Here is a 25,522-nt window from a genome sequence, read left to right as displayed (position 1 = left end):
TTTTAAGAAATTAAACCCTGACCGCAAAACCTTTTCAACTAATTAAAATAAATGAATTTTAAAAAGGGACAATGCATCTTAGAATGGAAGTCCATCGCTGTCTCCTTTTGAGAGAGAGAGAGAGATGATACCTTCACTAGTGATCAGTTTTCATACTCATTTTTTTAACTTCACAGACATCGATTTCCCACAGTTTTGAAAATGACGTTTGAAAATTGGAAGAAGTAATATTCAAAATGAGGAGAGATCACGATGTAAAAATTCCAATCTGCGACTCAAGTTTCCGCGCATGAAATAAGAATAAATTATATTTTCTGGTTTTTATATTTTCTATCTAAACAACTCAATATTTCTTTATTATTAAGATCTTAAATTTAATGTTTCCGTTTATTAGATAGTCATTCATATCAATTTATTAAAAAAACATTATCGATATGTTACAAATGATGATCAATGTTTTTTTTTTGTTAGAGTGATGATGATGATCAATATTTTACTATGGAGAAGTTCACGCAAATATGTAAAATGCATTTTTCTATAGGTAAAAGTGTCATCCCGATTAACCAACAAGGTAGTTTTCTCTTAATCATTGAATAAGCAAATATGTTAAAGAATTTAACATAAAAATAACAAGTTCGACAAATTAGTCTAGATATTGATTTATGGTCATCGTTTACCAAAAAAAAAAAAAAAATTAAGTCATGCGCGTAGAAGAAGGGACCCTTGTTCTTGTAAGGTGGTGAGATACGAAATTCGAAGGTGTGTACTCTTCTGACAATATCCCAATATAATTCACACGAGGGCAGCTTTTGAGTTGGTGTTGTTCTTTTTTTGTTAAGGGTGGACCAAAAAGTCCTATGCTTGCAGAAGAAGGACCCTTGTTGCTGACATCTCTCTATAGTGTTTATAAAACTGGAAAAGCCATGCAAGAAATAAGAAGAGCAAAGCAAAAAAAAAAAAAAAACCAAATGTTGTTACGTTAAGATTTTAATTTTATTGAAGGACAAAATGTGATCTTCATGATGTAGGAATGGATCTCGGATTCAACCCGATCTAGCTAGTCAGAGTCAGATTAGAAGAGTAGATGTAGATATATGTGCTTTGATGGCAATGTTGACATGCTCTAGCCTTTATATGGTCTGATGGTCATGATCAAGGACTTATTGCTTATGTGAGTTTTCGAACCTGATGAAAGTGATGTGACTCTGTGAGCAATTATATAGTTTTTTGTACGCCAAAAATCAAAAGAAGAGGTGAAAGTAACTTACATATATATATTGTCGGCTTTACTAGATAGAGTGACGCTTATACGGCTTCTGTCTGTGATTAAGAATAATACCTATATTTTCGGTCTGAGGTTCTTGTTTCTTCAAATTTATTATGATATCTTTTAATTCTAATCAATTCATTGATAGTTCTCTCTTTCTTGATCTATATATTGAGCTACTACTAAAGGTAGATTGACGACATTCACTGAATAAAACACAACAGGCCAGTACATAATGTTAATAGAATTATGAAATCCAAAGTTTTGTTTTTTCATCTTTTGAAGTTATAAATGATTTAGAGTAAATAGTGATTTGTTAGGAGAAACATTCACTAGATGTTAATAGAAATATTCACTATTCACGACAAAGTGTACATAAGCATTAAATTATTAAGAAAAATGTCTTTTTATTGAAAATGTTTTACATTCATTCTCCTAAGGGAGAAACTATACTGAAAATATCACAACTACTATCGTTAAAACTAAATAATCAAATTTAACAGTATTAACAGTATAACACCAAAAAATTTATAAAAATAAATCCATTTATATTAGGTAAATTTTTTTGTAAACGAATACTAATTTCTATAAATCCAAATACGAATTTCAATATATTAGAAAGTTCTCAGTTAACAATAATTTATATATTTTAAATTTATAATGAATAGACAATATTATACAAAGCCAAAAATGACTATTAATTTAATATTTCCGCCAATGCTGATTGTTGAATGGGAATATAAATACAAAGGATTCTCTAGAATTTTCAAAAGCAAACGTTTATGAGTTGATCATTTGTATTTTGAAGACTTATAAAAAAGGTATTTTTTATCCTTACACCTCATAATTTGCATGTGAGCCAAAATAATTGAGGCCCTACTTTAATCATAACTTTCATTTCTATATTACAATTACAAAATGTCACTACAGCTATATTGTTTTATTCGATCATTGTTGTTTTTAAAATGTCTCAACTTGTCTTTAAAATAAAAGAGCATATTATATATATATGTATATATATATGTATAGAGTTCTTTTTGTATCAGATTTTTCAAAGGGATTGTTGTCGCTTTAATATGGAGATAGCGATAACGTAAACAAAAAACTAGCATATTGATAAAGACAACGATGTGGCGGTGTCAAGACCCTATATTATAAAGTTGCATTATCAACCAGTCATGGGAACTTAATATTTAAAACGTGAGATTACTATAACATTTCTTTCGAAAACAGTAACCAGTTTTCGTGAAATTTTTATTTGTAAAACTTGTTAACATATAACTCTACATAAAATGTTTTCAAGGAAGCCCCAGCGTAAAATGCTCAGCCTACACGATACAACAATTACTCACTCTTGAAGGTGTGACTATGTAGTTCTCTCTAGTTCTTCTTGCTGCTGTGTGTTTTAATATACTTATGTAATAGAGCTCTAAAAAACAATGTCTCTGTAAGATGGTTTTAATGATATGTGAAACAGTGAAAGAGGATGTCTCGTTGAAAAAAAAAATGCCTATGGAAAATATTATCAAATATCAACATAACCAAAACTTTTGCGCTTAAAAATTATCACAAGAAATATGTGCAATATAGTATGCAATGGCAAGGTTATCAAACATTTGTACTTTTAAAAATGATTATGTTCACGGTCCAATTAACAGGCCCTAGCTAGGCTAAGAAAAAAGAAAGCCAAGTATTTTTAGTTTTTCATCAAGAAGAATATTACATTCCAACACATTCCCAAATTCTAATTATACTCTAACACACTTTCCACTTCCAACATGCTTTGCATACCATTTCATTTTTTTCTAAATCCGAAATTGTTCGCTAGACAAAAAAAAACCTTTAATATCGTGGACATTTGATAAACTAAATCTTGAGTAAAAGTGTTATTATTCCGACCAGTTTTGATTGCTTATTTTTCTTTTCTTTTTTTCTTTTTTTTATTGCTTTTTTCATACTGTTAGAAACATAAAACAAATTTATTTTAAAATTCACTTTACTATATTTTTGTAAACCTACGTTATACGGTTCAGCGACTTTTCAGTTAAAATCAACTAGATTGTTTGATTTAACCAGACTATTATTTTTTTATTCTACAATTCACAAACTCAGTCTTGGATTTGAATCTGAGTCATGATATCACAATGACACAGGTAAAAGATTGAATTTGGGACCAAACTCTTTTGTCGAAAAAAGCATTGACGTAAAAGAAAAGCCTTTCATCATCTCTTTTAGAAAACTTTTTTTCCAATGAGGAATTGGTACGTACGAAAGGATACAATACAACAAGATCACTGACACTGAGATATGAAAGAAATGAAACTTTTTTTTTTGCTTCACTTCTACTTCGTATATGAAAAACAAACAAAAAAAAATAACGAAGAAGAAGAGAAGATTATTCATCTGAAGACCAGATTGTGGCAGCTCCGATCACAAGGGTATGGACAATCTATTAGCTTCACTTCCGCTCTATCGAAATACCAATCTCCAACTGCTATCGCCACCGCCTAATCAAAGTTGCAAAGTGTTAAAAAATTGATTTTTATAGAATGCTATTTAGACCTCGAATATGAAAGCCAATCAAGGATTATCAAGAACATGAAGTGTTTACCTTTTTGTGGATAACAGGAGAATTATCGGCGAACCAAGTGTCTTGCCGTTCAGTTTGGCAATGAGCAAAACAGGAGTTTATAAACAAACCGTTCTTTCTTAAATTCGAGAATCCCCTCACAGCTCTCAACATCTGATTTCTAAACCCTGTTCAATTCACAGCATAAGAGTGAGGCTGGATCATTCTGAAAAATGAGGACTTTTTTAAAAAAGTTTGGAAATTTTCCACCTTGCAAGAACCGGATCTGTGCTGGCGTGCATCTGCCATGGTTTAATCTGCATTCATGCCAATAGCCACTAGGATCTGCACTTGGCGGAGCTATACTACTTTGAATCTGTTTTTAACAAATCAGTTCAAAAACCAAAAGAGAAAAAAATGGTTATTTTCAACAATCTTAGTTAGCATAAAAACATGCACGGAGTTTATGTAGGAAGGAGAACATTTACCTGCCAAATATCATATGCTGCATTGACAATAAAAAGAGGAGTTTTCATCTGACTGATCAAGTTTTGAGGGAAGAAACACTGTCCACAAACCAAAGATAAGAGTTTACGGTGTCAGCTTTTGCGATTATATACAGGCGATTCGTCTAAAGGAAGACAGAGCTTACAGAAGTTGGATTGAGATGGTTTGTGCACATATGTGGCAGATTGTTCTTCACTCCCTGCCATATTCATTACCAAAAACAGCAAAGAATTTAAAGTAAAACTCTTTTTAGATGTATGAAGTTTATAATATGAAGATGAGGTAAACAACATCACACCTGCAAGTGCACAACGCCGTTATACAGATTCCTGATGGTGTGGCCACCGGACACATCAGGCCTTGAATCATGGAAAAACAAGCGGTTCAATAATAGATACAAAGCTGACTTTGAGAAGAGGAGAAAAAAAGGAAGGATTCACATGAGAACTAACTTACGTGTCCAAGAACAAGCCTGCATCGCTTAAACACTTGACTTTGGTATATCCTGAAAACAAGTTTCTGAATTCGTCACAACGTAAAATCACTGCTAGACCACCTGCAGAGCATCCAGATAGAAGTGCCTGAAAGAGTACTAAACATATTAGAAAAGATTGTTTGATCAATGTAAAGACGAATGAGTATAAACAAGGAAGGACAAAGTGATAAAGACCTGTTTGGCATTTCGCATTCCCTTTGCTTTCAAATCGTCCATTGCGGCTCTCCATATCCGTTCTCCTCTAAACTGAAGCCGTGCAGCCTGAAAAAACATTACATGTTTTAGAGAATGAAAAGAAGAACAACTCAAAACTAAGAAGCTCATAATCAAGAAAATCAAATGTATCATCTCTAAGACAAAGTTCTATGCTTCTTAAAACAAACCTGGTTCTGACTATCCCCACTGAAGGAACCACCATCGCAGTAACGAAGCTTGACTCTATTCCAGTTGAAAAAGTCTGAATGGCATTATGAAAAAAAAAGGTTAAAATAGCATTCTTCAAGAGTTTTTACTGATGAGTACCTTGTAGAGAAAGACCTGGATTTTCTTGAGCTTTATTGCTAAGTATTCCTGTAAACTGTATCTGTTTCTCCATATAATTAGAGGATCCACGACGACTCTTCTTTCTGTATACACAGTTCCTAATGTTGTCACACCATCCTCCTCCCTTTCCACATTTACAAATATCAACACACATTTAATTTTTTTTTTTAGAAAAACAAGACTTAAAACCAAAAAGCTTTAACTATTTACACATCGGAAAACAATTTTTGCTAACCTCTAATTGAATTAGCCAGCTATTGGCTCCGGATCCATGTCCACGATGTAAGTGATATCCAGGCAATGTTCCATCCAAACAAACTATAATTAAGACACAAACAAGATTTCTCTTTTACAGATCTTAGATTCAAAACATTGTTCTGTTTTTACATGTTTTTGTTTTCAGGACAAAGTTTTGATGTTCTATAGCCATATTTCGGATGCACATACATAATGTGCCTCCCTCACATTCCAAAAACAGAAAGTAACTTACTGTAAAGACAGACTAATGATGCTAATATGTATATTTCTGTCGTAAAAAAAAAACCATTGTTGTGTAAATGAATTAAAAAAAGACAGAAAGAGAGAGTACCAGCTCCTTTGGCACCAGCTCCTCTGATAAGCGTGAGGCCGACCATTAAAGGGTTGGAATTGGAGCTAAATTTGGAGAAGCCATACTCTAATTCCTCAATGCGATCTAACTCTGTGACATTGAACTTTAAATACCCATTTGCGTCAGTCCCCAGAATCAGTCCTGCCACTATAAACCCTAACAAGAAAAGCTTCCTCATTTCTCTTACTCGTCCTTTCCTAGAGTCAGAAATGCTTATAGTAGAAAAAGAAACAGACTTTTAAAGGACTTCAAACAAATGCAAGAATTTGCATGTTTGAGCTTTTAATGAGGAAGAAGAAGAAGAAAGAGACAGAGCAGAGCAGTGGAGAAGTGAGTGAAGAAGACTGTTCAAATAAAAATAAAAATAAAATAAAAAGATTTCATGGCTGGATTCACGTTTGGAATCTCCTTACCTTGGTTTTCTTAATTAACTGATTTATATTAAGAAAAAGTATAATAATAATCGTAATTAAGACAGAGACCATTTTTTTGTTTACTAGATGTTGGCTCAATGGTTCATACTTGAAAAACACACATCATCATCAAACAAAAAAGGAAACAATACAAGTAAATACAATTAATAGCTTTAATTTTATGGTATTTTCTACATCACGCTTTGGAAAGTATTATTTACTCAATTAATTAGTAACTTTACGTTTCTGTTGTCTAAGTGATTTTTTTCCCCCACCTATCTTATGTATCTATTATTTGTCTATTGGTTTTTTAAAAAAAGCACAACAAAATCATGAGCGGTGATTACGGAATTGGTAATCATGTAACGCGGTTTACCCATTTGGATTTAAAACATTCTTTAAGATTTGGGTCAAACATACTATCATTGTTTTGATTGAGTCTGAAGTACTCAAGGATGTCAAAATTATTACACAAAACCCTAAACCATATTTTGTCAAAGAGTGCCAAATAAAATCCAAAAAAGAAATCCAAACTATCTTCTGCATAAAAAGATCCTCACATGAAAGTATATCTGTTAATTTGAAACATTGTTTCAAAGTTTAATTAGTTACGTATTTCCACGTTTCCCCGTCCAAAACTCTTTGACTAACCAAGAAAATGCCAAAACCTTTGAAAAAAAAAAATGATAAGCTAAATGTCTTATTGTATAATCGGTTTGAAACAAATGGCTGGGAGAGGAAGATAAAGAAATGGTGGGGCTATTTTATAAATCCGATGCACATGTTACGCTATCACAAAACAAACAGCCCCAGACGGTACGGCGCTATCTTCCAATCAACTCTTGTTTTTGTAAGAAGGACCTTTGTTTCAATTTTATTTGCGTTTGAGCTACAATCATTGGGATTTGTTAAATTTTCCCCTTCATCCAATGCTTCATAGTTTTAAACTTACTTTTTTAGACTTTATTGTATCCCTAGCTAGTTTAAACCTTGTTTGGAAAGAGATTCGGTTTTCTGGTAACAGGAATGAATAAAAAAATGTGGCTCCGGTAAAGAAAGATTATGGCGCTTCCTTAAGAAAATTAAAGCTTGAGGGTTTAATCGTGAACTTCGAAAATATGAAGGGCACCGTTATCCCCTTGTATTTTCCCGTGGGGCGTAACGTTTCTCCATAAAATCGTGTCGGTGTGAGTTTTAAGGCGTAAATATGATTTAATATGATCACGTACCACCACCGTTTTCTTAGAGACTTAAGACAACGCTATGCACTATGATTATATTCGTTCTCTCGATAGATTGATTTAATAATATCAATAAAGTAGCTAGACATTAGAGAAAGATCACGTAGCACCACCGATTCGTTCTTTGGTTTTTACTCCCTGCCCCATACGATTTTGTTTTTCAACTATATATGCCCCCCATACGATTCCCATGCATGAACGAATAATGAAACATCCCGTATTTAGCAACTCAATTACAGTTTCATTTGCTCCAAACCGCCACTCTTTTTTTAATCGTCAAAACTCAAAGGTGTTTCTACTGATCCTCTTAACTAATTTGAAATCTTCATTTTAAAGTCTTTCAAATGTTGCATAAAGCCTAACAAATGGTTTGTCAGTAAGAAAGATATTTAAATTTAAAACAAATGCTATATAGTGTTGAAACAGTAAGCAAATTATTTGAATCGCTCTACAATGCAATCTTGCTTCATCCTATAAGAAATTAAGAAGGCATTAAAAATATATTAAAATAGAAAGAAAATTTATGATACTATTACTACCAAATCTAAGAAAAAACTTGTGTTAACAAAGAGAAGGACAACGTTTAATGCCGTGAGCTCTTCAAGATCAAAATTGCATACATATTGAACATAACAATAATAATTATGCAATAATGGAGAAAAAGAAAAACAAATTAAGCTGTGTTCCCGTTTTGAGACGAAAAAGAAGGGAACTAGGGAAGGATGAGTTTTGCTCATTTTTCACTTCCAAGCTTTCCTACCTCTGAACTGGCTTCCGCTGAGGCTATTCTTCATTTTCTTGGCTCTCTTTGATTTCCCAACCTTTGATCTTACTGCAGCGAGAGGCATATTCTTCTTGTGCTCCTTCTGCCTATTGCTCGATCCTCCACTCTGCGTTTTCCAATTCACACATGCAGTTATTGGACCATCAAACAAATATTCAATAATGGAATGCATGGTTGTACATAACCATTTCTTGCAAGAACAGAAACCAAAAAAACAAAAAAAAAGCGGATACCTTCTTCTGCTTGATGGCAGTCTTGGATTTGTATTTCCCTCGGTCCTCCCTACCCGCTTTAACTAATTCCATTCTTTCTTCTTTCGTTAGTTTATGCCTTATGTGAGCCTGTGGAAAGCGTAAACAAAAATAATAATCAGTTAACATGGAATCTCTCACCAAAACATTTTGTGACTAAAATGGAGCTTCTTCATAGGTAACAAGCTTACTTCAAGTTTGGCTGGATCGACCCGCTTCTTACTTAGCTGATCAGAATCCGGAACTTTGAATCCTTTTCGAGCCAATGCAATTTTCGCATCCTTCTTTGCCTGTATGTGACACAAGGAGACATCAACAACGTTGGACTTCTTTACCAAACAGAATGAAGCACAGAGTAAAAGTGCTTCTCTGTTTCGCATAGATATATACCTGAAGTTCTTTGATTTTTCGGAAGTCCGCATTGGAAAGTATGCCATCACTTTCAGCAGAAGATTTTGGCTGCTCGTTCTTTGCTTCTGCGAATCTCTTTAGTGCTCGTAGGCTTGAATCAAAATATACCATCTTCCTTTTCTTCCCTTTTGTCTTCTCTTCGTTTCCACTATCCTCTACAGAAGAATCAGAAGCTTCTCCATCATCTTCTTCGCTCTTTTCCGAATCAGTCCCGGCTTCGTCACTGTCATTCTTCTCTTCCTCTTCATCACCACCGACCAAAGTATCAGTATCACTATCATCTTCAGTGTTATTCATATCATCACCATCATTAGAATCTTCTTCAGCCTCGTCCTCAGTTCCACTTCCATCAGGTATCAGCTCTTGTTCGATATCATCACTGCCAGGCAACTCCGCGTCTTGATCATCATCAGTCTCTCTCTCATTGTCACTTTCTTCCAATAGCTCAACATTGGGAACATTGCTGAAGACATTAACTTCTCCATATTGTTTAGGTCTGGCAACGGGACCTCCAGGACGGCCACGGTCTTTTTTCACTAGCAGCGAAGGGTTGATCTGAAAATCACAAAATGCTATTCTTGGTTAACCACATTACATCTATTATTTTGTTCAAACTAACTTATCTATTGCTTCTTGCTACCTCTCTGAACAATGCTATGAGGGAACGAGCTGCTGCTGAGATGGCTTTTGTTTTGGACTTTTTCTCCCGAACAAGATCTTGCAGCAAGTCTTCTGTCATCAACTGAAGTGAAAGGAGACAAAACAAAAAGAAGCAGCAAAAAGACAATTCAGAAAACAAAGGATTGGTGCTGTATAACACTAACTACATTTATATGAGAATATTATTAAAGCAGAGTTAAGAACTAGTTACATCGTGAATCCTCAGGCACATTTCTCGTATCACATTGAGTCCGACAGCAATTGCCTGGTTACATAAATAAAAACAATGAATTAAAAAAGAAAAGTATATATATATATATGATAGAGTAAGCTTGCTAGTTAAATCCCTTGATGTGAGAAAGCTTGAAATCACACCTCAGGACGTGATTGGTCAACAAACTCATTCACTATTTGCTTGAATAGTGGCTCCACGGCATCAGAAGGTACCTGCCCCGAGAAAAATGAAAAAAATTATTATTGCAAGGATTGAAGAATGAGAAAAGCAAATATTGCTTCAAAGTGGAAATGTTTCTATATATACCCCATCATGGCAAGCCTGAACTGCTGCTGCAAGTATTTGTGTAACGTCCTTTACATCTCGCTGCATTTTAACTCATATGTATTTTTAATAAAAATTCCAGTTAGCAAAAGAAATTTTTAGAAGAAAAATCTTACCTTAGCATAGCTTTGAAGATAAGTATAAAAGCTTAATAAATGCAACTTGTGAAGACCTATTGTTCGTGCAATAACTTTTATCATCATCAACCTGGTCTGCATAGCTTTGAAGATATAAGTATATATAAGCAATTTTTCATATCGGATTACATCATATATATAGTTAAAAAGAGGGAGAATAATCACCTCAACACGTTCAGCAGTTTTCCCAATGCTCTTGCTAGTCTGAAGACGGGAAAGCAATCTCTCTGCAAAATTCTGTAAAAAAAAAACTAAACATTCAATTACCATCGTATTTATATTCTCTGCTCTGCATGCATATGAGACATACTACAAAAAGGCTAGGAAATGAAGAACCTGTGGATCATTTAGATGATTAAGAGGTGAATAAGTTGAATTGGTGTTCTCAGACGACGCATGCTGCTTTTTTTTAATACTACGCATTGCACGTTGCAGTTTTGCTTGCTTCTTCTTCTTGCTAGAAGATGTACCTTTGTTGTTTGCCTAAACATCGGATAAGGAAAATTTATTTAAATATAAACTAACCAAGAAAATTTGTCTTCATGCATGCTCTCTAGTAAGAATTCATTAATAATGTTGTTTACCTTGTAAACAGCCTCTCTGTTAATCACAACCTGAGATGCTTGCTTTGGATCCTCGTCATCGCTGCTTGAAGCATCACTATCATCCTCATCGTCAATGTTCTCGTAGTCAAGAAGAAACCGAAGGGAAGATATCATGATCCTGAACATATTTAAAAAAAAAAAAGACAAGTTAGTAACTTGACCAACCAAATCATATATTCCACCGTTAGAAAAAAAAAAAAGATGTGCGTACCTAGGTGAAGTATGAAAGCAGGCTTCACAAATCGCAATTGCTACTCTGTCATGTTTATCACCAAGCCAGACCTTTCTCTTGTGAAGCTCGCAAAGGGTAACAAGTGCTCTCTTAGCCTTGGTTTCATCTTCTTGCTAGAAACATAGCAAAAGGCACAAAGCTAATATTATATTATATCTACTATCAAAAACTATCAGTTACACAATCCCATGAAAAAAGGGAAAAGAAAAAGAATTTACCTCCAACATAGAGACCACAATCTTCTGAAGTGATTTGTGCCTAGGATCGGTGATACTCATCTTACGAATAGTTTGAACAATGTGAGAGAAAGCAAGCTTTCGCAAGTTTTTATCACCAAGAGTCTGAATATCAAGAAACAGAGCCAGCAAATCCTCGATGACAAGAAACTAACACACCAAGAGAAAACAGTAGAATCATTCTCTCAGAACAGACCAAAACCAATTTTAAAAAGCAGCTCAGAATTCCAACCAATCACATTACCTTTCGATTCATAAGAAGAATCAGGGCTTGAGCAACATGGTTCCGTAGCCCCGACGGCATTGCCAAGCATGAGGAACGGAGCAAATCAGTCAACAGAGCTGGAAATTCCACGAGCTGCTTCGGGTAAAACGGAGTGACGTGAGCAAGAAACATGGCTCGGTCTCCGAGGTCCTTGGCAACGGAAGGGTCGGAGCCGACGCCTCCGACGGAGGAGAAACTGAGAGCCGCATGTTGCTGAAAGAGATCGACGGAGGCTTGAAACTGTTTGTAAATCAGTTCGAGCTCCGTTTCGTAACCTTCCGGGTCACGCTTGATTTTACCCTGAAGGATAGGAAGGCTGAGCTTCTCGGAGCTCCGGCCAGACGCCTTCAAGGACTCCGGCGTAAGACCTAGAGATCCGGCCATAATCGGAGGTTTTGGGTGAGAGAAAGAAACCCTAGAACAAAACAAAAAAGAGTGACTTTTGGTTTACACTTGCTTTTGATTTATTAGTTCTTCATTGTACCAGATCGGTTTAAGATTTGATAGTCTTTCGTTCTGTCGGTTTAGGATTTCAATGGTCTTAAAACCTTTACGTTCCGTTTCCAAGAAGAAACCTAATCTTCTTGTAAAAACCAATTCTAGACAGCACAAGTCACTCCTAAATCAAAACATGAAATGCATAAACACATGCTTCCTCCGACACAATTCAAATAAGTCTCGAAACAATGAGGTCACCACAATTTTTTTTAAAAAAAACTAGAGTTTTCAGTGAGAGAAACTTGCAATGTCTTTAACAGTGAGGTCACCACAATCTTTCTCTCTTGCGTTGTTAGGGTTGTTTGTTTTCTGTTGTTTGCGAGAGAAGTTAAGCAACAGGCACGGGCCATATATATGCCCAAAAGGCTATGGCCAGTGTTGGGATTTTACTCCACAGTTTTCTTTCATTAACCGTTACCAGAAAAATAAAATTCCATCGTCAAAACTCAAAAAGTTGTATATACTGTTAGCCCATGGGCTTTAACCACTTGATGGCCTCGTTTGTGTTAACAGGCCTGGCAATATCAAGCCTCTAATGGATTTGATATATAGAATAGAGCCCACACGTGTTCAGGTGGCGGGAAAACTAACATCACCGGCGTCTCTTGAGAGAGAGAGAGAGAGAGATTCGCTCACTCATTCGCTCACTCATTCGCTGCTTTCTCTGTCATCGCCATGGGTATCAAGGTGTGATGGGTTTACTTCTTGTCGCAATTCTTTTGATTGCGATTCCTAAATTCGATCTAATAATGCCTGTTTTTGTTGGGTGGAAATTTCTGATTTTTTTTTTAGGGTTTAACGAAGCTTTTAGCCGACAATGCGCCCAATGCAATGAAAGAGCAGAAATTCGAGAGCTACTTCGGTCGGAAAATCGCCGTCGATGCTAGCATGAGCATTTACCAGTTCCTTGTTCGTTTCTTCTTCCTTTGTATATCCATCTTACATCAACACCAATCACTCAAAGATAGTATCTTTCTGTAAAATCCAATCCTGAGAATCGATGTGACGCAGATTGTGGTGGGGAGAACTGGCACTGAAATGCTCACCAATGAAGCTGGTGAAGTCACTAGGTTAATACCACTCTCTCTCTCTCTGTTTCCACATTTGTAGCGATTTGGATTTTTCGTAGCATTTGCTAATTTATGAATTACAATGTTATGTCTTTTGTGGGTACATCTAGCCATTTACAAGGGATGTTTAATCGAACGATTCGTCTTCTCGAGGCTGGAATTAAGCCTGTGTAACATTCTTCTCCCTCATTTTTTCTTGCTGACTTTCTCTGTGGATTTTCCTTTTTCTATTACGTTTGCTTAATTAGTTCTGAATTTCACTACAGTTATGTTTTCGATGGAAAGCCTCCGGAGTTAAAGAGACAAGAACTAGCAAAACGGTAACTTTTATTATCCTGAATGGCTGCTCAAATTGATTATTTTTCTTAGATTGAAAATGCTAACATGAATTTACTAACTGTTGTTTCACTACACACTCGAATATTGGTTCAGTTACTCCAAGAGAGCTGATGCAACCGCTGATTTGACTGGTGCAATTGAGGTTTGTCACTCTTACTCGCCTTTCGAGTTGCTTACCTAGATTTACTTTACTACCGAAAAACATAACTTTTAGAAGCTATTTTACGCTGACAGGCAGGAAACAAGGAGGACATTGAGAAGTACAGCAAACGAACCGTGAAGGTAGTATATTCTTTTCCATCTCTGAATCGTTCGTGGAATCTAGTACTCTTATTAATACATGTGTAATATCCCGATCTCCAGGTGACAAAACAGCACAATGACGACTGCAAAAGACTCTTAAGACTCATGGGGGTACCCGTTGTTGAGGTACTTATGTGCAAAAGCACCAGAGCCTAATTCTCTGCTATTAATTCTGTCTTTCTCTGTTATAATAAAAATGGCTAAATTTCCGAAAGAGAGACTGATGGTTTTTTCTTACACACAGGCCACTTCCGAAGCAGAAGCGCAATGTGCTGCACTTTGCAAATCAGGAAAGGTCTGTATTCCTTTCTCTGTTCTCTTTTCAGGTGTTTTACTGACAGTTTAGCATGACCAGTGTCTTCAATCTTGTCTAAGTGGAGATTTTACAAGTTAATTCTTCTGCAATTTTTCCTTATGATATGCTTCTATCTGTTTAGGTGTATGGCGTGGCATCTGAAGATATGGATTCCTTAACTTTTGGAGCTCCTAAATTCCTTCGCCACCTGATGGATCCTAGCTCCAGAAAGATCCCTGTCATGGAATTTGATATTGCGAAGGTTTTACTCTCACACATACTTTATCCTTTCTTCCACGTGTTAAGTAAATGAGCTCATCTCTTTTCTGGTGGTCTCTTTTCAGATTTTAGAAGAGCTTCAACTTACCATGGATCAGTTCATCGACTTGTGCATATTGTCGGGATGTGACTATTGTGACAGCATCCGAGGTATCTTAGAGAGTTTTTGTTTTTAATCTATTTATATCTTTCAAACTGTGTGTGAAATTAATATGAATTTTGTGCCATAGGTATCGGAGGGCAGACTGCCCTAAAGCTCATTCGCCAGCATGGATCCATTGAGACTATACTCGAAAATATAAACAAAGAAAGGTTTAAGTCTTGTAATTACTAATGAGTAGTTTGATTTGGTGCGGGAAAGACACTTACCATTTTGGTATTTTATGTAGGTATCAAATACCGGAGGAATGGCCATATAATGAAGCTCGGAAACTTTTTAAAGAACCTGATGTCTTAACCGATGAAGAGCAACTTGATATTAAGTGGACCTCTCCAGATGAAGCGGTAGAAATCTAGTTCTTTCTCTCCCTTTTCTGCTCCACTCATTCTTTGGATTCTTCCGGACATTTTCGTAGTTACCTCATTTTTTTTTCTTCCTTTGCCAGGGTATAGTTCAATTTTTGGTTAATGAAAATGGATTCAACATAGATAGGGTGACCAAGGTATGTTATCATACTTTGTTCCGTATTGCCATATAGCTGCAAATGTTTTTTCTGACAAAACATCGTTGATGATCTGATTTTCTTAAATAGGCTGTAGAGAAAATCAAATCTGCAAAGAACAAGTCATCCCAGGGGAGGTTTGTACCTTTCGAACAAATTAGTGGTGACTTTAGCTTGTACCTCTCCTTCGAACTCATTTCTGTCTTAAACATTTCACAGGCTGGAGTCATTTTTCAAGCCAGTTGCTAACTCATCCGCGCCTGCTAAGAGAAAGGTTTGTCTCTTACAATTTTATATATGGTTGAACCCACTAGTTCTTAAGCTCCTTTCTTTCTACTTTTACGTGAATATCTACGTCCTATCATTTTATAAGTACAAAAGGAACATTACTTTGTAAATTAATTGGTAGTTCGAAGGCGTTATTGATTCATGCAATCTGCCTGCATCTTGTGATTATGAATTCATTGTGTCCATGGTCATGTACTAGCCTGCCACAAACTTGTAACACATGTCCACAAGTGGATAGAGATATATATGTGCATATTATACACTTTAGGTAAACTTTATATGCCTAGTCGTCTCTGAGGTTATTCCTCAATATACTGGATCACAGGGTACCAATTGCTTGCTTCAGCAGTATAAACCAGCTATCAGCAATAAAGTGATCTCTCTGCATGCTTTTGGATGGAACACCTCCAATAACATTATTAGCCCTAGTCTGTTTTCTGTACCCCTCAGTTCCAACCTTTCTGTTCAAATGGCTGGAGCTGGCATATGCACAAGAATCTAAATATCACGGTGAACATGTAATATCAATCTGACATAATTTCTATAGTTCTATTTTAGCTATATGTTTAGCATTCGGCTTTCTGCTAGAACCTGTCTGACATATACTAAGCGCCTCCATTCTTAAAAATAATGGGATCAATAAAACACTCTAGTTTGTGTTTCACATGTTTCTAGATATACATCGATCATCTGTTGCTTACAAACTGTTTTTAAACTTGGTAATAGGAAATCCCGGAGAGCAACGCCAAAGGAGCTACAAATAAGAAAACCAAGGGAGGTGGTGGAAGGAAGAAGAAGTAGATCATAGTCCCAGTCGTTTAATGGCTGTAGAAGTTAGTACGCTTGCTGCTGCAAACTGTGATGGTCTTAAGTATGTTTGCTTTTTAGTTTCTCTGTTTTCGTAACCATTGTTAGTCTCTGCTTTGTCAGTGATTATTAGTCAGGTTTATGTGACGGTTTTTTTTGTCTTTGGACAAGGATCAACTTTGTGCTTGTATAATGGTGTGCTAAACAGAACTTGATGTGATTTAAAAGCAAAGCTCATGTGAAATTATGTCTTTTCAAATGATATTAAGACTTGTTCACAAAACAGGAGAGGTGCCAGTAACAAAGATTCATCAAATGATAAAACAATATGAAACATGATGCTAATATACAAAAAAAAAGAAAAAAAAAAAAAACAACTTGTTTCTTGACTAAAGATTGGAGAATTTTAGATGAAGGCTAAGAGATGGAGAGAGGATTCAAACAATGGTGCAGCCGCTTCCGCTCTCATAGGTGCTAACTGTTACGGCGTCACAGGTGTTGTAGTAAGGATAGCAAGGCTTGCACCACTCGGGCTTGGGCTCTGGTTTGGGCTCAGGAGGTTTTGGGGGTCCAACGCTGACTACTACTGGTTTCTGTTTGATCTTCTTAAGCTGTTCTACAACGGAGACCGGATCCATTGTACCCACCACGGTAAGTAGGCTCTTCTCTTGATCCACTGCAACCTGATTCACACCTGCCATTCAAATATTTCAATTTTCTTATTTCATTTCTCATATATCCGTTGATTATTAAAGAAACTTTTTTTTTAATCATACCTTCTAGCTCTGTGACAGCCTCCATGATTGCATTTTTGCACTTCTCACAATTGATATCCACATTGATCTCAACTTTCTGCTCAAAACGGAAACAAATTAAACCAAGTGATTCATGAAAACAACAAAACCCGGATTTGTTTTATCTTCTTCATTATTAGTAGTAAGAGCATGTATTTACCTTAACCGTCATGATGGAGATTAATTTCGGAAGATTATGGATTAATGGAATTTAGAAATGAATGGAGGAGAGGAAAATTAGAAATATATAAAGAGAGAGGGAGGTGGATGAAGCATTCGAGTTCTGTCTCTTATTCTTCTCATTTCTCAACATCTTCCTTTAATATAAGAACATGGAACATGTCTTTTTTTTTGTGGAGCGACTTGACTTCGATTAAGTCTTTGAATCCCAAACTTTTGCGTCAACGTACTCACTGTAGCTATATACGTAGCTATGCATTTGTGATACGTTTGTGTACATATATAAAATATATAAGAGAAGAGGGATTAATTCAATAATACCTGGTTGATATATAACAGACTCAACTTGAACTTGGGATTTTTGTTCAAGAGGGTATTTGTTAGTCCCCAAGTCTATTTATCTGTAATTGACCTTTTATTTTATACTTATTAACATATTTATATGTTGTGTACTTGAGACTTGACAATGACACTTTAGCGGACAATCTCTGTCGGCCTTTATCAAATTCCGGTTCAATTGGGGTTGGACATAAACGAACCTTCCAAAAACCGGACCGTGATTCAGCAGATCGTTACGGTTTGGTTATCAACGTAGAACGATCATTTTGGATTCAGTTTGACCAAAAACAAAATTTGCCGAGTAATATTATAACGAAATAACCAGCCAACTTCCACTTTTCTATTTATTCATTTATGCAAAGTAATCATTTTTGAGTTTGGTTGGACTTTAGTAATTACCAGGAAGATAGGTTATTTTAGGTGAGTTTCCTCGTACGGTACTACTAGCCACAGCCTAATAGATTATTATAGATAGTATAGATTAGATGTCTTTATTCTCTAATAAATAGCCCTGTTAATCACAACCGCCCTAAATATTAACTAACAATTAAACCCCAAAACCTAATCTTGGCTAAATTAAGGACTAACCCCACCTTTCACAATCGGCCTAATAATAAACCTTGAAAGCCTCTACTTCTCTCTCTCTTTATATAAATAAGAACACCATTTTGAAAGCTTCTGTATCCGTTAATTTATTCTTAATTATAAATTCATCAAGGACAAACTCTTTTCAGAACATAAACAATAACAACAAAAATGGCGTCTATTGCGACCCATCTTGTTGTTGTTGTTACCATGTTGGTTGCAGCCGCAGTCTTCGCAGAATCCGACATGCTCCAAGATGTTTGTGTTGCTGATTTGTCCAATGGTATCTACTCCAACAATATATTTTGTTTTATGTTTTGAAAGTCTGGCGTTTACGTTCAAGTCTCTTTCTTTATTCATCGTTAGAATAAAAAAATTATATAATTAAAAAAATAGCATCTAGGAGGAACCATTGGTGTTATCTTGAAATGAAAATGAGATTTCTCATTTGATATTCAATTCCTTAAACATACGAAATTTTACGGGTCATCATTTGATTTTCCGGCCATTTAAATAAGTTGAGATCTTAATAAAAGTTTTTTTGAACATTTTTTTTTTAATTACAAGTTAGATGAAATTTTTAAAGTTAAAGAATGTTAAAAGGTTTTTTGATATAGCATTTTTATATTAGGCTTCCACAAAAAAATTATCTGGATTTAAATGATTGATACACATTGTTTTTTTTACAATAAATGATTTTCTTTTACTAATTTGAAAGAAAAAATATAGTATATTTGTATCTTAAGAATTTATTTTATAAGTTATTACATTTGACATAACGAATTCAATAATTGAAGCAAAAGTAGGTGTAGAAACATAGGCTTGATCTTCATACATTCTTTTCCAACAGCATTAAGAAATAAAGAGACATAATTTTGAAAATAAAACTCTGTTTATCATTTCTTTTTTTTTATTTATATTTGGCAAGACCTTCCCGCAAAATATATCCTAATTTTAATCATTTTCTATTGCCATTTTCGATAAATGAAGCGGTCAAGGTCAACGGATACACATGCAAGGACTCAACACAAATAACACCGGAAGACTTCTACTTCCAAGGCTTAGCCTCCGCCGCCGCAACAAACACCACCACCGGCGCCGTCGTGACCGGAGCCAACGTGGAGAAGATACCAGGACTCAACACTCTCGGCCTCTCCATGTCCCGCATCGATTACGCACCAAACGGTCTAAACCCACCGCACGTGCACCCACGTGCCTCCGAGATCGTCTTCGTCCTCGAGGGTCAGCTCTACGTCGGCTTCGTAACAACCGCCGGAAAACTCGTCGCCAAATACATCAACAAAGGAGACGTTTTCGTTTTCCCCAAAGGACTTCTCCATTTCCAGAAGAACATTGCCAAATCTGCTCCAGCCTCTGTTATCGCAGCTTTCGATAGCCAGTTTCCCGGAACACAGTCACTCGTGGCCTCTCTCTTTGGAGCTCTTCCCGACGACGTTCTCGTTAAGTCATTCCAGATCAAACCGAAACAGGTTAAGAGGATCAAGTCCAGATTCCCACCCAAGAAATGATTAAAACGAAAAACATGATCTTTTCCTTCTTTTTTGGTCTCAATTGTTGTAATACACTAAGCAAAGAAGAAAGATAAAGTTTGCAACTTTAAGCTAAAAAAGAAGATTTCCTTGTCTTATAAGAGAACCTAAAGAGCAAATTCTCAACACAAATTTTCATGAAATGGAAAAATCGTTTTTTTTTTCGTTCTCCTGTGCCTAGTTCCTCAATTAGCCGACAATGGCTGGTGTTGCCTTCCATCTGGAATGGAGAATAAGACAATGGGCTTCGAAGATTTGATAAACGGCACATCACATCTGAAATAGCCTTTCCTCTCAAGCTGAATCACATCTCCACACTGCAGATTCCTCATATTGGAATCACCAAGTGCCAATGTTTCCTTCTTCGTATAAGGATTCACAAAATCAGTAACTTCATCATCTTCTTCCAGCTGTGTCGCGGCCAAAAAGAAAAAGAAAAAAGGAAAAGATATCAGTGGTTTTGAGAGATAGAGAGAGAGAGAGAGAGAAAAACAATGTATAAACGGCATCAACCGATCCTTACCTTCTTCTTGGTGATTAAATAATCAAAGTCCGTTAATGTGAGCTTGACTAACTCATTAGTCTCGGGAAGCCATGTGAGCTTCAGCTTTGTAGTCTTCACAGATCCTTGGAGATTCAGAACGCCAGATAACGCAGTGACACGACCCTCCTCATCCTTGGTGATTTCCTTTACAATGGCATTTCCCCAATCCATCAAAGTTACTTCCTCATCAACAGAGATGGCACTCGCATCAGCTTCCTCGATCCAAATCCTCTTTGTGAAAGTGGTCGCCTTTTCTCCAGCACCTTCAAATTTCTTGTGCTTTGGTATTAAGCGGACAAACGGCTCATCAGGACCATCCTTTAACGTGAACAGTACACGCCGCTCTTCAATCACAGCCGTATGTCTTGGGCACACAGGATCAATTATCTTCTTATTAATAGACCACAGTTTGTCCCATTCCATCAAATTCAGATTCTTGGAAGCACCCTGAAAACGTAAAGAAAAAATCAACAGAGTTATTACAGAACATTCACAAAGAGACAAGAAACAAGAACGAGAAGAAAGGTTTTTTACCTGCTCGAGAATGAATTGAATTAAAGCCTCGATTTTCAAACCTCTGCGAACAATTCCTTGGACTGTAGGGAAGCGTGGATCATCCCACCCGCCAACCAATCCTTGCTGGACAAACCAGAGAAGCTTGCGCTTACTGAGAAGAGTGAAAACCAGATTTAACCGGCTGAATTCGTAAATTTCAACTCTTCGCATTCCCATGTCCTCCAAAACTTTATAGTACTGAGCATTCCGGTCATGATACTCACTAGACCGAAGTGCATGCGTTATGCCTTCGAGAGAATCCACAAACGGACAAGCAAAGTCATATGTCGGATACACCTTGTACTGACTCCCGATACGGTGGTGAGACATAAGGTTGCATCGGTAATAAACCGGGTCTCGCATGGCTTTGTTAGGATCTTGCATGTCTAATTTCCCACGAACACAGCACTGTAAACCCCTCTCACTTCCCTTAATCATTTCCTCCCACAGCTTCAAATTCTCCTCAACGCTTTGATTCCTACATTTTGAATCAATCCCATCCATCCTCTCTTTCTGCATAACTTCCCTAGGTGTGTCATCAACGTATGCTTTACCCTCTCGAATCAGTTTTTCCGCCATTTTCATCAGGTCAGGGAAATAATCAGAAGTGTACGTCACTTTCTCATACTTGATCCCCAATGTTCCAATATCCTTGACAAGATTATCCACAAACTCGTTGCTCTCTTTAGCAGGGTTAGTATCATCAAAACGCACAATCACTTCCCCTTGGTAACGCTCTGCGAAATACTTGTTCAGCAAAGCCGCCTTGGCGTGGCCAATGTGAAGATAACCGCTTGGTTCTGGAGCAAACCGGAGCCGGACTTTTCCCATTTCTGCACCAGGCAAGTCCACTTCAGATTTTCCTTTATCACTTGCATCTGTTTTAACAGCTTTTTGTTGGTCTTTGGACTTGGATGCAGCAACAGGCTTCCCTGAGCCTTTCTTCACAGTATACGTTGCTGCCTTGTTGAGGGGCTCGGTGTGCTCGAGCAATATCGAATTGAACCACCTAACCAAATTCTGATACTTTTTCGATTTCCTCAAGCTTTCCCATCTTGGACCGGATCCTGATAACAGAGTGTTAAAAACTTAGTAAAGACTATAGCTTAATGAGCTTTCAAATCAACAGAATTTCAGCCAAATTCATAGCAAAAATGATTTTTTTTTTTTTTTACCAGCAAGAGCTGACCAAATAGCAACGTCGGCGATGGAAAGAGAATGGCCAACAAGAAACGTGAGACTTTGAAGGTACTTATCGACGCGAGTGCATGCATTCTCAAACTCTGAGCCAGAGGAGAAGACAGGAGCGTAATCTACCCACTCATCGATCTGTTAATGATCGATGAAGAAGAAGAAGTAACAAAAGAAAGGATTTTTAAACAAAAAAGAACATCAGAAGATTCGTGCTATGATGGAAAAAGGTTGATAGAAGAATCGAGACCTGGGAAGATTCAAAAGCATCGCGGCCGTAGAAACCAGGAAGCGTGTTCGCCGATCGACCAACATAGCGAAGAAGAACGGAAGTGCCACTCAATTTCCGCCTAAATCCGGAATGAGAAAAAAAAAGGTTTCAGAGAAAAATCAGGGAAGTAATCAGACCGGCAAAAGAAAAGTACCCGTCGGAGAAGGCAAAAGTAGGGACGGTAGTTGCGGCGGCGGAGGAGTCAATTGTCACCGGAGAGGCAGAGAGAGAGATAGCAACGATGACTGAAAGCGGTGGAGTTTCCGCTGGGAAAGAAAGCTTAATCCCTTCCATTTCCTTCCTTTTAGGCGAGATGGATCTGAATCCAAACCCGAGAAATCGAAGAAACGCAGAAGAGAAGATTAGGCAATGTGTTAAAGAGTTGGATGAGAAACAGCAAGTGACTTGACTGAATGGGCGGCGAAAAAAGACCGTCTTTGGTATTAGGTTTTAGGGTTAGGACGCTCAAAGTTGCAAACTTTTCCCAACTGTTACAGAATCATAAAATTACAGTAACACATGTTAAAATTTTGGATTTTAAAATTGGACTAATTGGATATCAGAAATTTAAATACGTAAAGTTGGAAAATTGGAAATAATAATTGAATTAAGGGAAAATAATAGGTGGCCAAGTTGAATCAAGCTGAAGATTAGTGTTAGAAAGTTGAAATCACAAGAAACACTAGGCCACTAGGGTTCTTTTTGTATTATTTCTTTTGAAAATCTTGTAGTCCATAAAGTAAAAGTATCAACTTTTACATTATTTATATTAGTTTGTATAAATTCATAATATCATTAACAAGTAGATTAACTCTTATTTAGAACATAATTGGAATCTTTGGGTTCAATTTATCTCAAAGAAAGAGAGAGATCAGATGTTTTGACTTCATTGGGCTCCACTGTTTTCTCCGCAAGTCTCATATCTACACTACTTGCCATATGTAAACATCGCCACTACGAGCAGAAAAACTTAGTTGAAAATTGATACTATAATATCATTTTGCAAAAATCACAACTAAATACGAAGGTTCAGAAATAAGGCAAGTATGTGTTTGAATCTCTCTATACATCATTTGGAGATGATCATTCAACTCTTCATAAGTTCCAAATGCAGAGGCGATTCAGAAACGTTAACAGGCATCACAATTTGTTGAACTCAATGGGTCATAGAGTACTCATAGGTAACAATCAAAATCAAACAAACTCTGCTCCAGTAGACCTAAGATATATGTATTCAACTCGACGGAACAGAAAATGGGCAGTAGCCAAATATCACTGAACTTCAATGCTTTATTGCTTCTTCTTGCGCACGATTCCTTCTTCTTTGGACAGATTCATTGCTTCACTGCTGTCTGCTGATATGATAAGAACCTATGCTTTCTTCTTCAATTCACGAAATCAGAGACTTGATTAATGAGATTCTCTACTCTCAGCCAAATGCACACATCCTAAACAATCTGCCGTGACTGCTCTAACCAAGTCACATCTAGCCAAAATCTATGATCTACTACATTAGACCTGTAGACTAGAGGCTTGAGCACCTGAACTTCTTCAAATAGACCCACTGTCTGTCTTACCATTTGGCACATTAGAGAGGGACAGAAAATTATCCAAATTTATAAAGAACAGAAGAACTGTAAGCCAAATGTATACACTGAACTTATCATGAGCATGATCTCCTAGAAAGCTAAAGAGAATTTAATAAAAACTGTAACCTAACCGCATCGCATCAATCACACTCTGTTATACGAATCAGATTCAATACTCAATTGCTTAATCATACACATGCTAAGAATCATCATTGGTTTGGAACAAAAGAAAAACACTCATAGGCATTGATGGATTTAGCCAGAAGAAGAATATCTATACAGATTGAGCAAGAAAAAAAAAACTAAAACAAGAATCACCCCCAATTATCGAACATACACAAATCACCAATGTGGATTGCACTCATTAGAGCAGAAATCATTGGTCTCTAACATTACTCTCAGCATATCATGAGTGAAGCATTCATCGTTAGGGTCAGAAAGTGGAGAAGAAGGAGAAGATTCACTCTCCTCTGTTCTGCGAGGTCTCATCATAGAAAAGCAGCCTCCTTTACGCGACCCGGAACGTGAAGAAGACGATGGCTTCGGTGATTTGGGCTTCTTCCTGATCTTGTCTACAAATCGCTTCCTGGTCTTTGAAATCGAAGGCAGTACCAATCGATTCCGGTTCTCAAAATCATCCACGATTCCATTCTCTTTCGCATCATCCTTCCTCTTCTTCTTCTTTCCCGTCTTCTTGTTATCGTTATCGACTCTGTTCTGTTCATCCACCGAAATTTCCCCGTGATTTCCAGGCATTAACCAGACGCCGTTTCCGATTTCCAAATAGCAAAAGAAGAAGAAGATCGGAATCAAACACAGATATCGATCGGTTGGTGAGAAATTGAGAGGCAAAAGGAGTTTGTGTATTAAATTATTGCTCCTCTATTTTGTGTTGTCTCTCCTTCACGGCTTCACTAGGTTTCGTTTCCTAATTAAAAAAAAAACCTTCGCTGTCTCTCTCTCTCTCGATTAATTGCGTGTTTTAACGACTTTAGTAATTTACCATTTTAATTTAGTAAGATTCGGTATCGCTGTTTTTCTTTTATTGTTTTTCGAGTCAATCGTTCCAATTATTTAATGAAAAAAAGGTTATTACTACTGTTTTTTTTACTCCACTAATTACTATTCGTCGAGAAAACAAAAAACAAAAAGATTGTTACTGTTTTAGGAACATTTTCCACCAACATCTATTAAGTAATTGCTATTTAACACATCTGCCTTTGTTGTTCAAGGCGAAGTTGGTTTTTAAAACTTGTTGATCTTACTTCCCCTGAATAAATTGAAGCGGTCCAGTTTCAGTTCTTTTAAACTTTCTTCAATTGTAAGTATTCTACCATTTTTTATCTGTAACTGTGAGCTCAGTTGTTGTATTCAGTTTAGCTATAATCACATTGTGCTCATTCAAACTCCTAAATTGATTCAAAATTTTCAGCGCAAATCCTCACAACCGCATTAAAATCTGCTAACTTTATCATACATCTATAAAGGAGTAGATACGCCGAATTGTTTATTCAGTGATGAAAACGTAGATACATTTGGATAAATCTATACGGTTTAATTTTGGTTTAGATTCGACTTATAAGTAAATACTAAAATG

General features: G+C 36.5%; 7 protein-coding genes across 9 annotated transcripts; 2 read left to right on the top strand and 5 right to left on the bottom strand.

Moving 5' to 3' along the window:
* Window positions 1-3,471: 3,471 nt before the first annotated feature.
* LOC18013181 (pectin acetylesterase 10) lies at window positions 3,472-6,348 on the bottom strand. The gene is made up of 12 exons (XM_006394834.2): window positions 5,972-6,348; window positions 5,618-5,700; window positions 5,377-5,506; window positions 5,223-5,296; window positions 5,014-5,100; window positions 4,800-4,924; window positions 4,642-4,702; window positions 4,489-4,542; window positions 4,325-4,402; window positions 4,107-4,212; window positions 3,879-4,024; window positions 3,472-3,774 (listed from the first exon to the last, which is right to left on the bottom strand). Exons 1-12 carry the CDS (start codon window positions 6,168-6,170, stop codon window positions 3,667-3,669), a joined length of 1,251 nt encoding a protein of 416 aa, XP_006394896.1. The 5' UTR covers window positions 6,171-6,348; the 3' UTR covers window positions 3,472-3,666.
* A 2,038-nt stretch (window positions 6,349-8,386) lies between these two features.
* On the bottom strand, window positions 8,387-11,933 carry LOC18012671 (protein SDA1 homolog). The gene is made up of 15 exons (XM_006394833.2): window positions 11,766-11,933; window positions 11,504-11,671; window positions 11,265-11,398; window positions 11,033-11,171; window positions 10,785-10,931; window positions 10,614-10,685; window positions 10,428-10,523; window positions 10,294-10,353; window positions 10,128-10,199; window positions 9,964-10,017; window positions 9,733-9,834; window positions 9,072-9,647; window positions 8,873-8,971; window positions 8,664-8,771; window positions 8,387-8,536 (listed from the first exon to the last, which is right to left on the bottom strand). Exons 1-15 carry the CDS (start codon window positions 11,916-11,918, stop codon window positions 8,387-8,389), a joined length of 2,130 nt encoding a protein of 709 aa, XP_006394895.2. The 5' UTR covers window positions 11,919-11,933.
* Window positions 11,934-12,861: 928 nt separating this feature from the next.
* Window positions 12,862-16,587, top strand: LOC18012670 (flap endonuclease 1). Of its 3 annotated transcripts, none has more exons than XM_024151159.1 (18): window positions 12,862-12,971; window positions 13,077-13,193; window positions 13,296-13,354; window positions 13,465-13,524; window positions 13,621-13,674; window positions 13,787-13,835; window positions 13,928-13,975; window positions 14,057-14,122; window positions 14,241-14,291; window positions 14,434-14,553; window positions 14,636-14,720; window positions 14,801-14,882; window positions 14,960-15,074; window positions 15,176-15,232; window positions 15,323-15,369; window positions 15,452-15,506; window positions 15,846-16,030; window positions 16,247-16,587. In XM_024151159.1, the coding sequence occupies exons 1-17, from the start codon at window positions 12,960-12,962 to the stop codon at window positions 16,020-16,022; spliced, it is 1,254 nt and encodes a 417-aa protein (XP_024006927.1). In that variant the 5' UTR covers window positions 12,862-12,959; the 3' UTR covers window positions 16,023-16,030; window positions 16,247-16,587. The 3 variants fall into 3 exon arrangements, with proteins under 3 accessions (XP_024006927.1, XP_024006926.1, XP_006394894.1); XM_024151158.1 differs by having other exon boundaries at window positions 15,846-16,038; XM_006394832.2 differs by lacking the exon at window positions 15,846-16,030.
* On the bottom strand, window positions 16,580-17,419 carry LOC18013223 (heavy metal-associated isoprenylated plant protein 2). Its single transcript, XM_006394831.2, has 3 exons — window positions 17,282-17,419; window positions 17,104-17,179; window positions 16,580-17,021 (listed from the first exon to the last, which is right to left on the bottom strand). Exons 1-3 carry the CDS (start codon window positions 17,291-17,293, stop codon window positions 16,765-16,767), a joined length of 345 nt encoding a protein of 114 aa, XP_006394893.1. The 5' UTR covers window positions 17,294-17,419; the 3' UTR covers window positions 16,580-16,764.
* A 901-nt stretch (window positions 17,420-18,320) lies between these two features.
* Window positions 18,321-19,784, top strand: LOC18013222 (probable germin-like protein subfamily 2 member 5). The gene is made up of 2 exons (XM_006394830.2): window positions 18,321-18,508; window positions 19,216-19,784. The coding sequence occupies exons 1-2, from the start codon at window positions 18,397-18,399 to the stop codon at window positions 19,752-19,754; spliced, it is 651 nt and encodes a 216-aa protein (XP_006394892.1). The 5' UTR covers window positions 18,321-18,396; the 3' UTR covers window positions 19,755-19,784.
* Window positions 19,755-22,770, bottom strand: LOC18013293 (glutamate--tRNA ligase, cytoplasmic). The gene is made up of 6 exons (XM_006394829.2): window positions 22,491-22,770; window positions 22,316-22,415; window positions 22,050-22,203; window positions 20,854-21,941; window positions 20,299-20,766; window positions 19,755-20,185 (listed from the first exon to the last, which is right to left on the bottom strand). The coding sequence occupies exons 1-6, from the start codon at window positions 22,628-22,630 to the stop codon at window positions 19,961-19,963; spliced, it is 2,175 nt and encodes a 724-aa protein (XP_006394891.1). The 5' UTR covers window positions 22,631-22,770; the 3' UTR covers window positions 19,755-19,960.
* A 1,320-nt stretch (window positions 22,771-24,090) lies between these two features.
* On the bottom strand, window positions 24,091-24,866 carry LOC18013292. Its single transcript, XM_006394828.2, has one exon. It carries the CDS (start codon window positions 24,679-24,681, stop codon window positions 24,268-24,270), a length of 414 nt encoding a protein of 137 aa, XP_006394890.1. The 5' UTR covers window positions 24,682-24,866; the 3' UTR covers window positions 24,091-24,267.
* Window positions 24,867-25,522: the final 656 nt, after the last annotated feature.

Source organism: Eutrema salsugineum, unplaced genomic scaffold, assembly GCF_000478725.1.
Source record: "Eutrema salsugineum unplaced genomic scaffold, Eutsalg1_0 scaffold_6, whole genome shotgun sequence".
In the NCBI taxonomy this organism is placed as follows: Eukaryota; Viridiplantae; Streptophyta; class Magnoliopsida; order Brassicales; family Brassicaceae; genus Eutrema; species Eutrema salsugineum.
Note: the sequence above shows the minus strand (reverse complement) of the source record. Positions and strands in the feature narration are given on the sequence as shown.

Coding starts and splice junctions, on each gene's coding strand:
- LOC18013181 (XM_006394834.2), bottom strand. CDS start 6,170: ATGAGGAAGCTTTTCTTGTTAGGGTTTATAGTGGCAGGACTGATTCTG. Junction 4,925..5,013: donor GAATGCGAAATGCCAAACAG/GTCTTTATCACT, acceptor GTACTCTTTCAG/GCACTTCTATCTGGATGCTC. Junction 4,543..4,641: donor ACGGCGTTGTGCACTTGCAG/GTGTGATGTTGT, acceptor TGAATATGGCAG/GGAGTGAAGAACAATCTGCC.
- LOC18012671 (XM_006394833.2), bottom strand. CDS start 11,918: ATGTTTCTTGCTCACGTCACTCCGTTTTACCCGAAGCAGCTCGTGGAA. Junction 11,172..11,264: donor TGCTTTCATACTTCACCTAG/GTACGCACATCT, acceptor AAATATGTTCAG/GATCATGATATCTTCCCTTC. Junction 8,537..8,663: donor CTGCCATCAAGCAGAAGAAG/GTATCCGCTTTT, acceptor TGGAAAACGCAG/AGTGGAGGATCGAGCAATAG.
- LOC18012670 (XM_024151159.1), top strand. Junction 13,976..14,056: donor ACAGCAAACGAACCGTGAAG/GTAGTATATTCT, acceptor CCCGATCTCCAG/GTGACAAAACAGCACAATGA. Junction 14,123..14,240: donor TGGGGGTACCCGTTGTTGAG/GTACTTATGTGC, acceptor TCTTACACACAG/GCCACTTCCGAAGCAGAAGC.
- LOC18013223 (XM_006394831.2), bottom strand. Junction 17,022..17,103: donor GGCTGTCACAGAGCTAGAAG/GTATGATTAAAA, acceptor TTTGAATGGCAG/GTGTGAATCAGGTTGCAGTG.
- LOC18013222 (XM_006394830.2), top strand. CDS start 18,397: ATGGCGTCTATTGCGACCCATCTTGTTGTTGTTGTTACCATGTTGGTT. Junction 18,509..19,215: donor TGTTGCTGATTTGTCCAATG/GTATCTACTCCA, acceptor CGATAAATGAAG/CGGTCAAGGTCAACGGATAC.
- LOC18013293 (XM_006394829.2), bottom strand. CDS start 22,630: ATGGAAGGGATTAAGCTTTCTTTCCCAGCGGAAACTCCACCGCTTTCA. Junction 22,416..22,490: donor ACTTTTGCCTTCTCCGACGG/GTACTTTTCTTT, acceptor TTCCGGATTTAG/GCGGAAATTGAGTGGCACTT. Junction 22,204..22,315: donor ATGCTTTTGAATCTTCCCAG/GTCTCGATTCTT, acceptor GATCATTAACAG/ATCGATGAGTGGGTAGATTA.
- LOC18013292 (XM_006394828.2), bottom strand. CDS start 24,681: ATGCCTGGAAATCACGGGGAAATTTCGGTGGATGAACAGAACAGAGTC.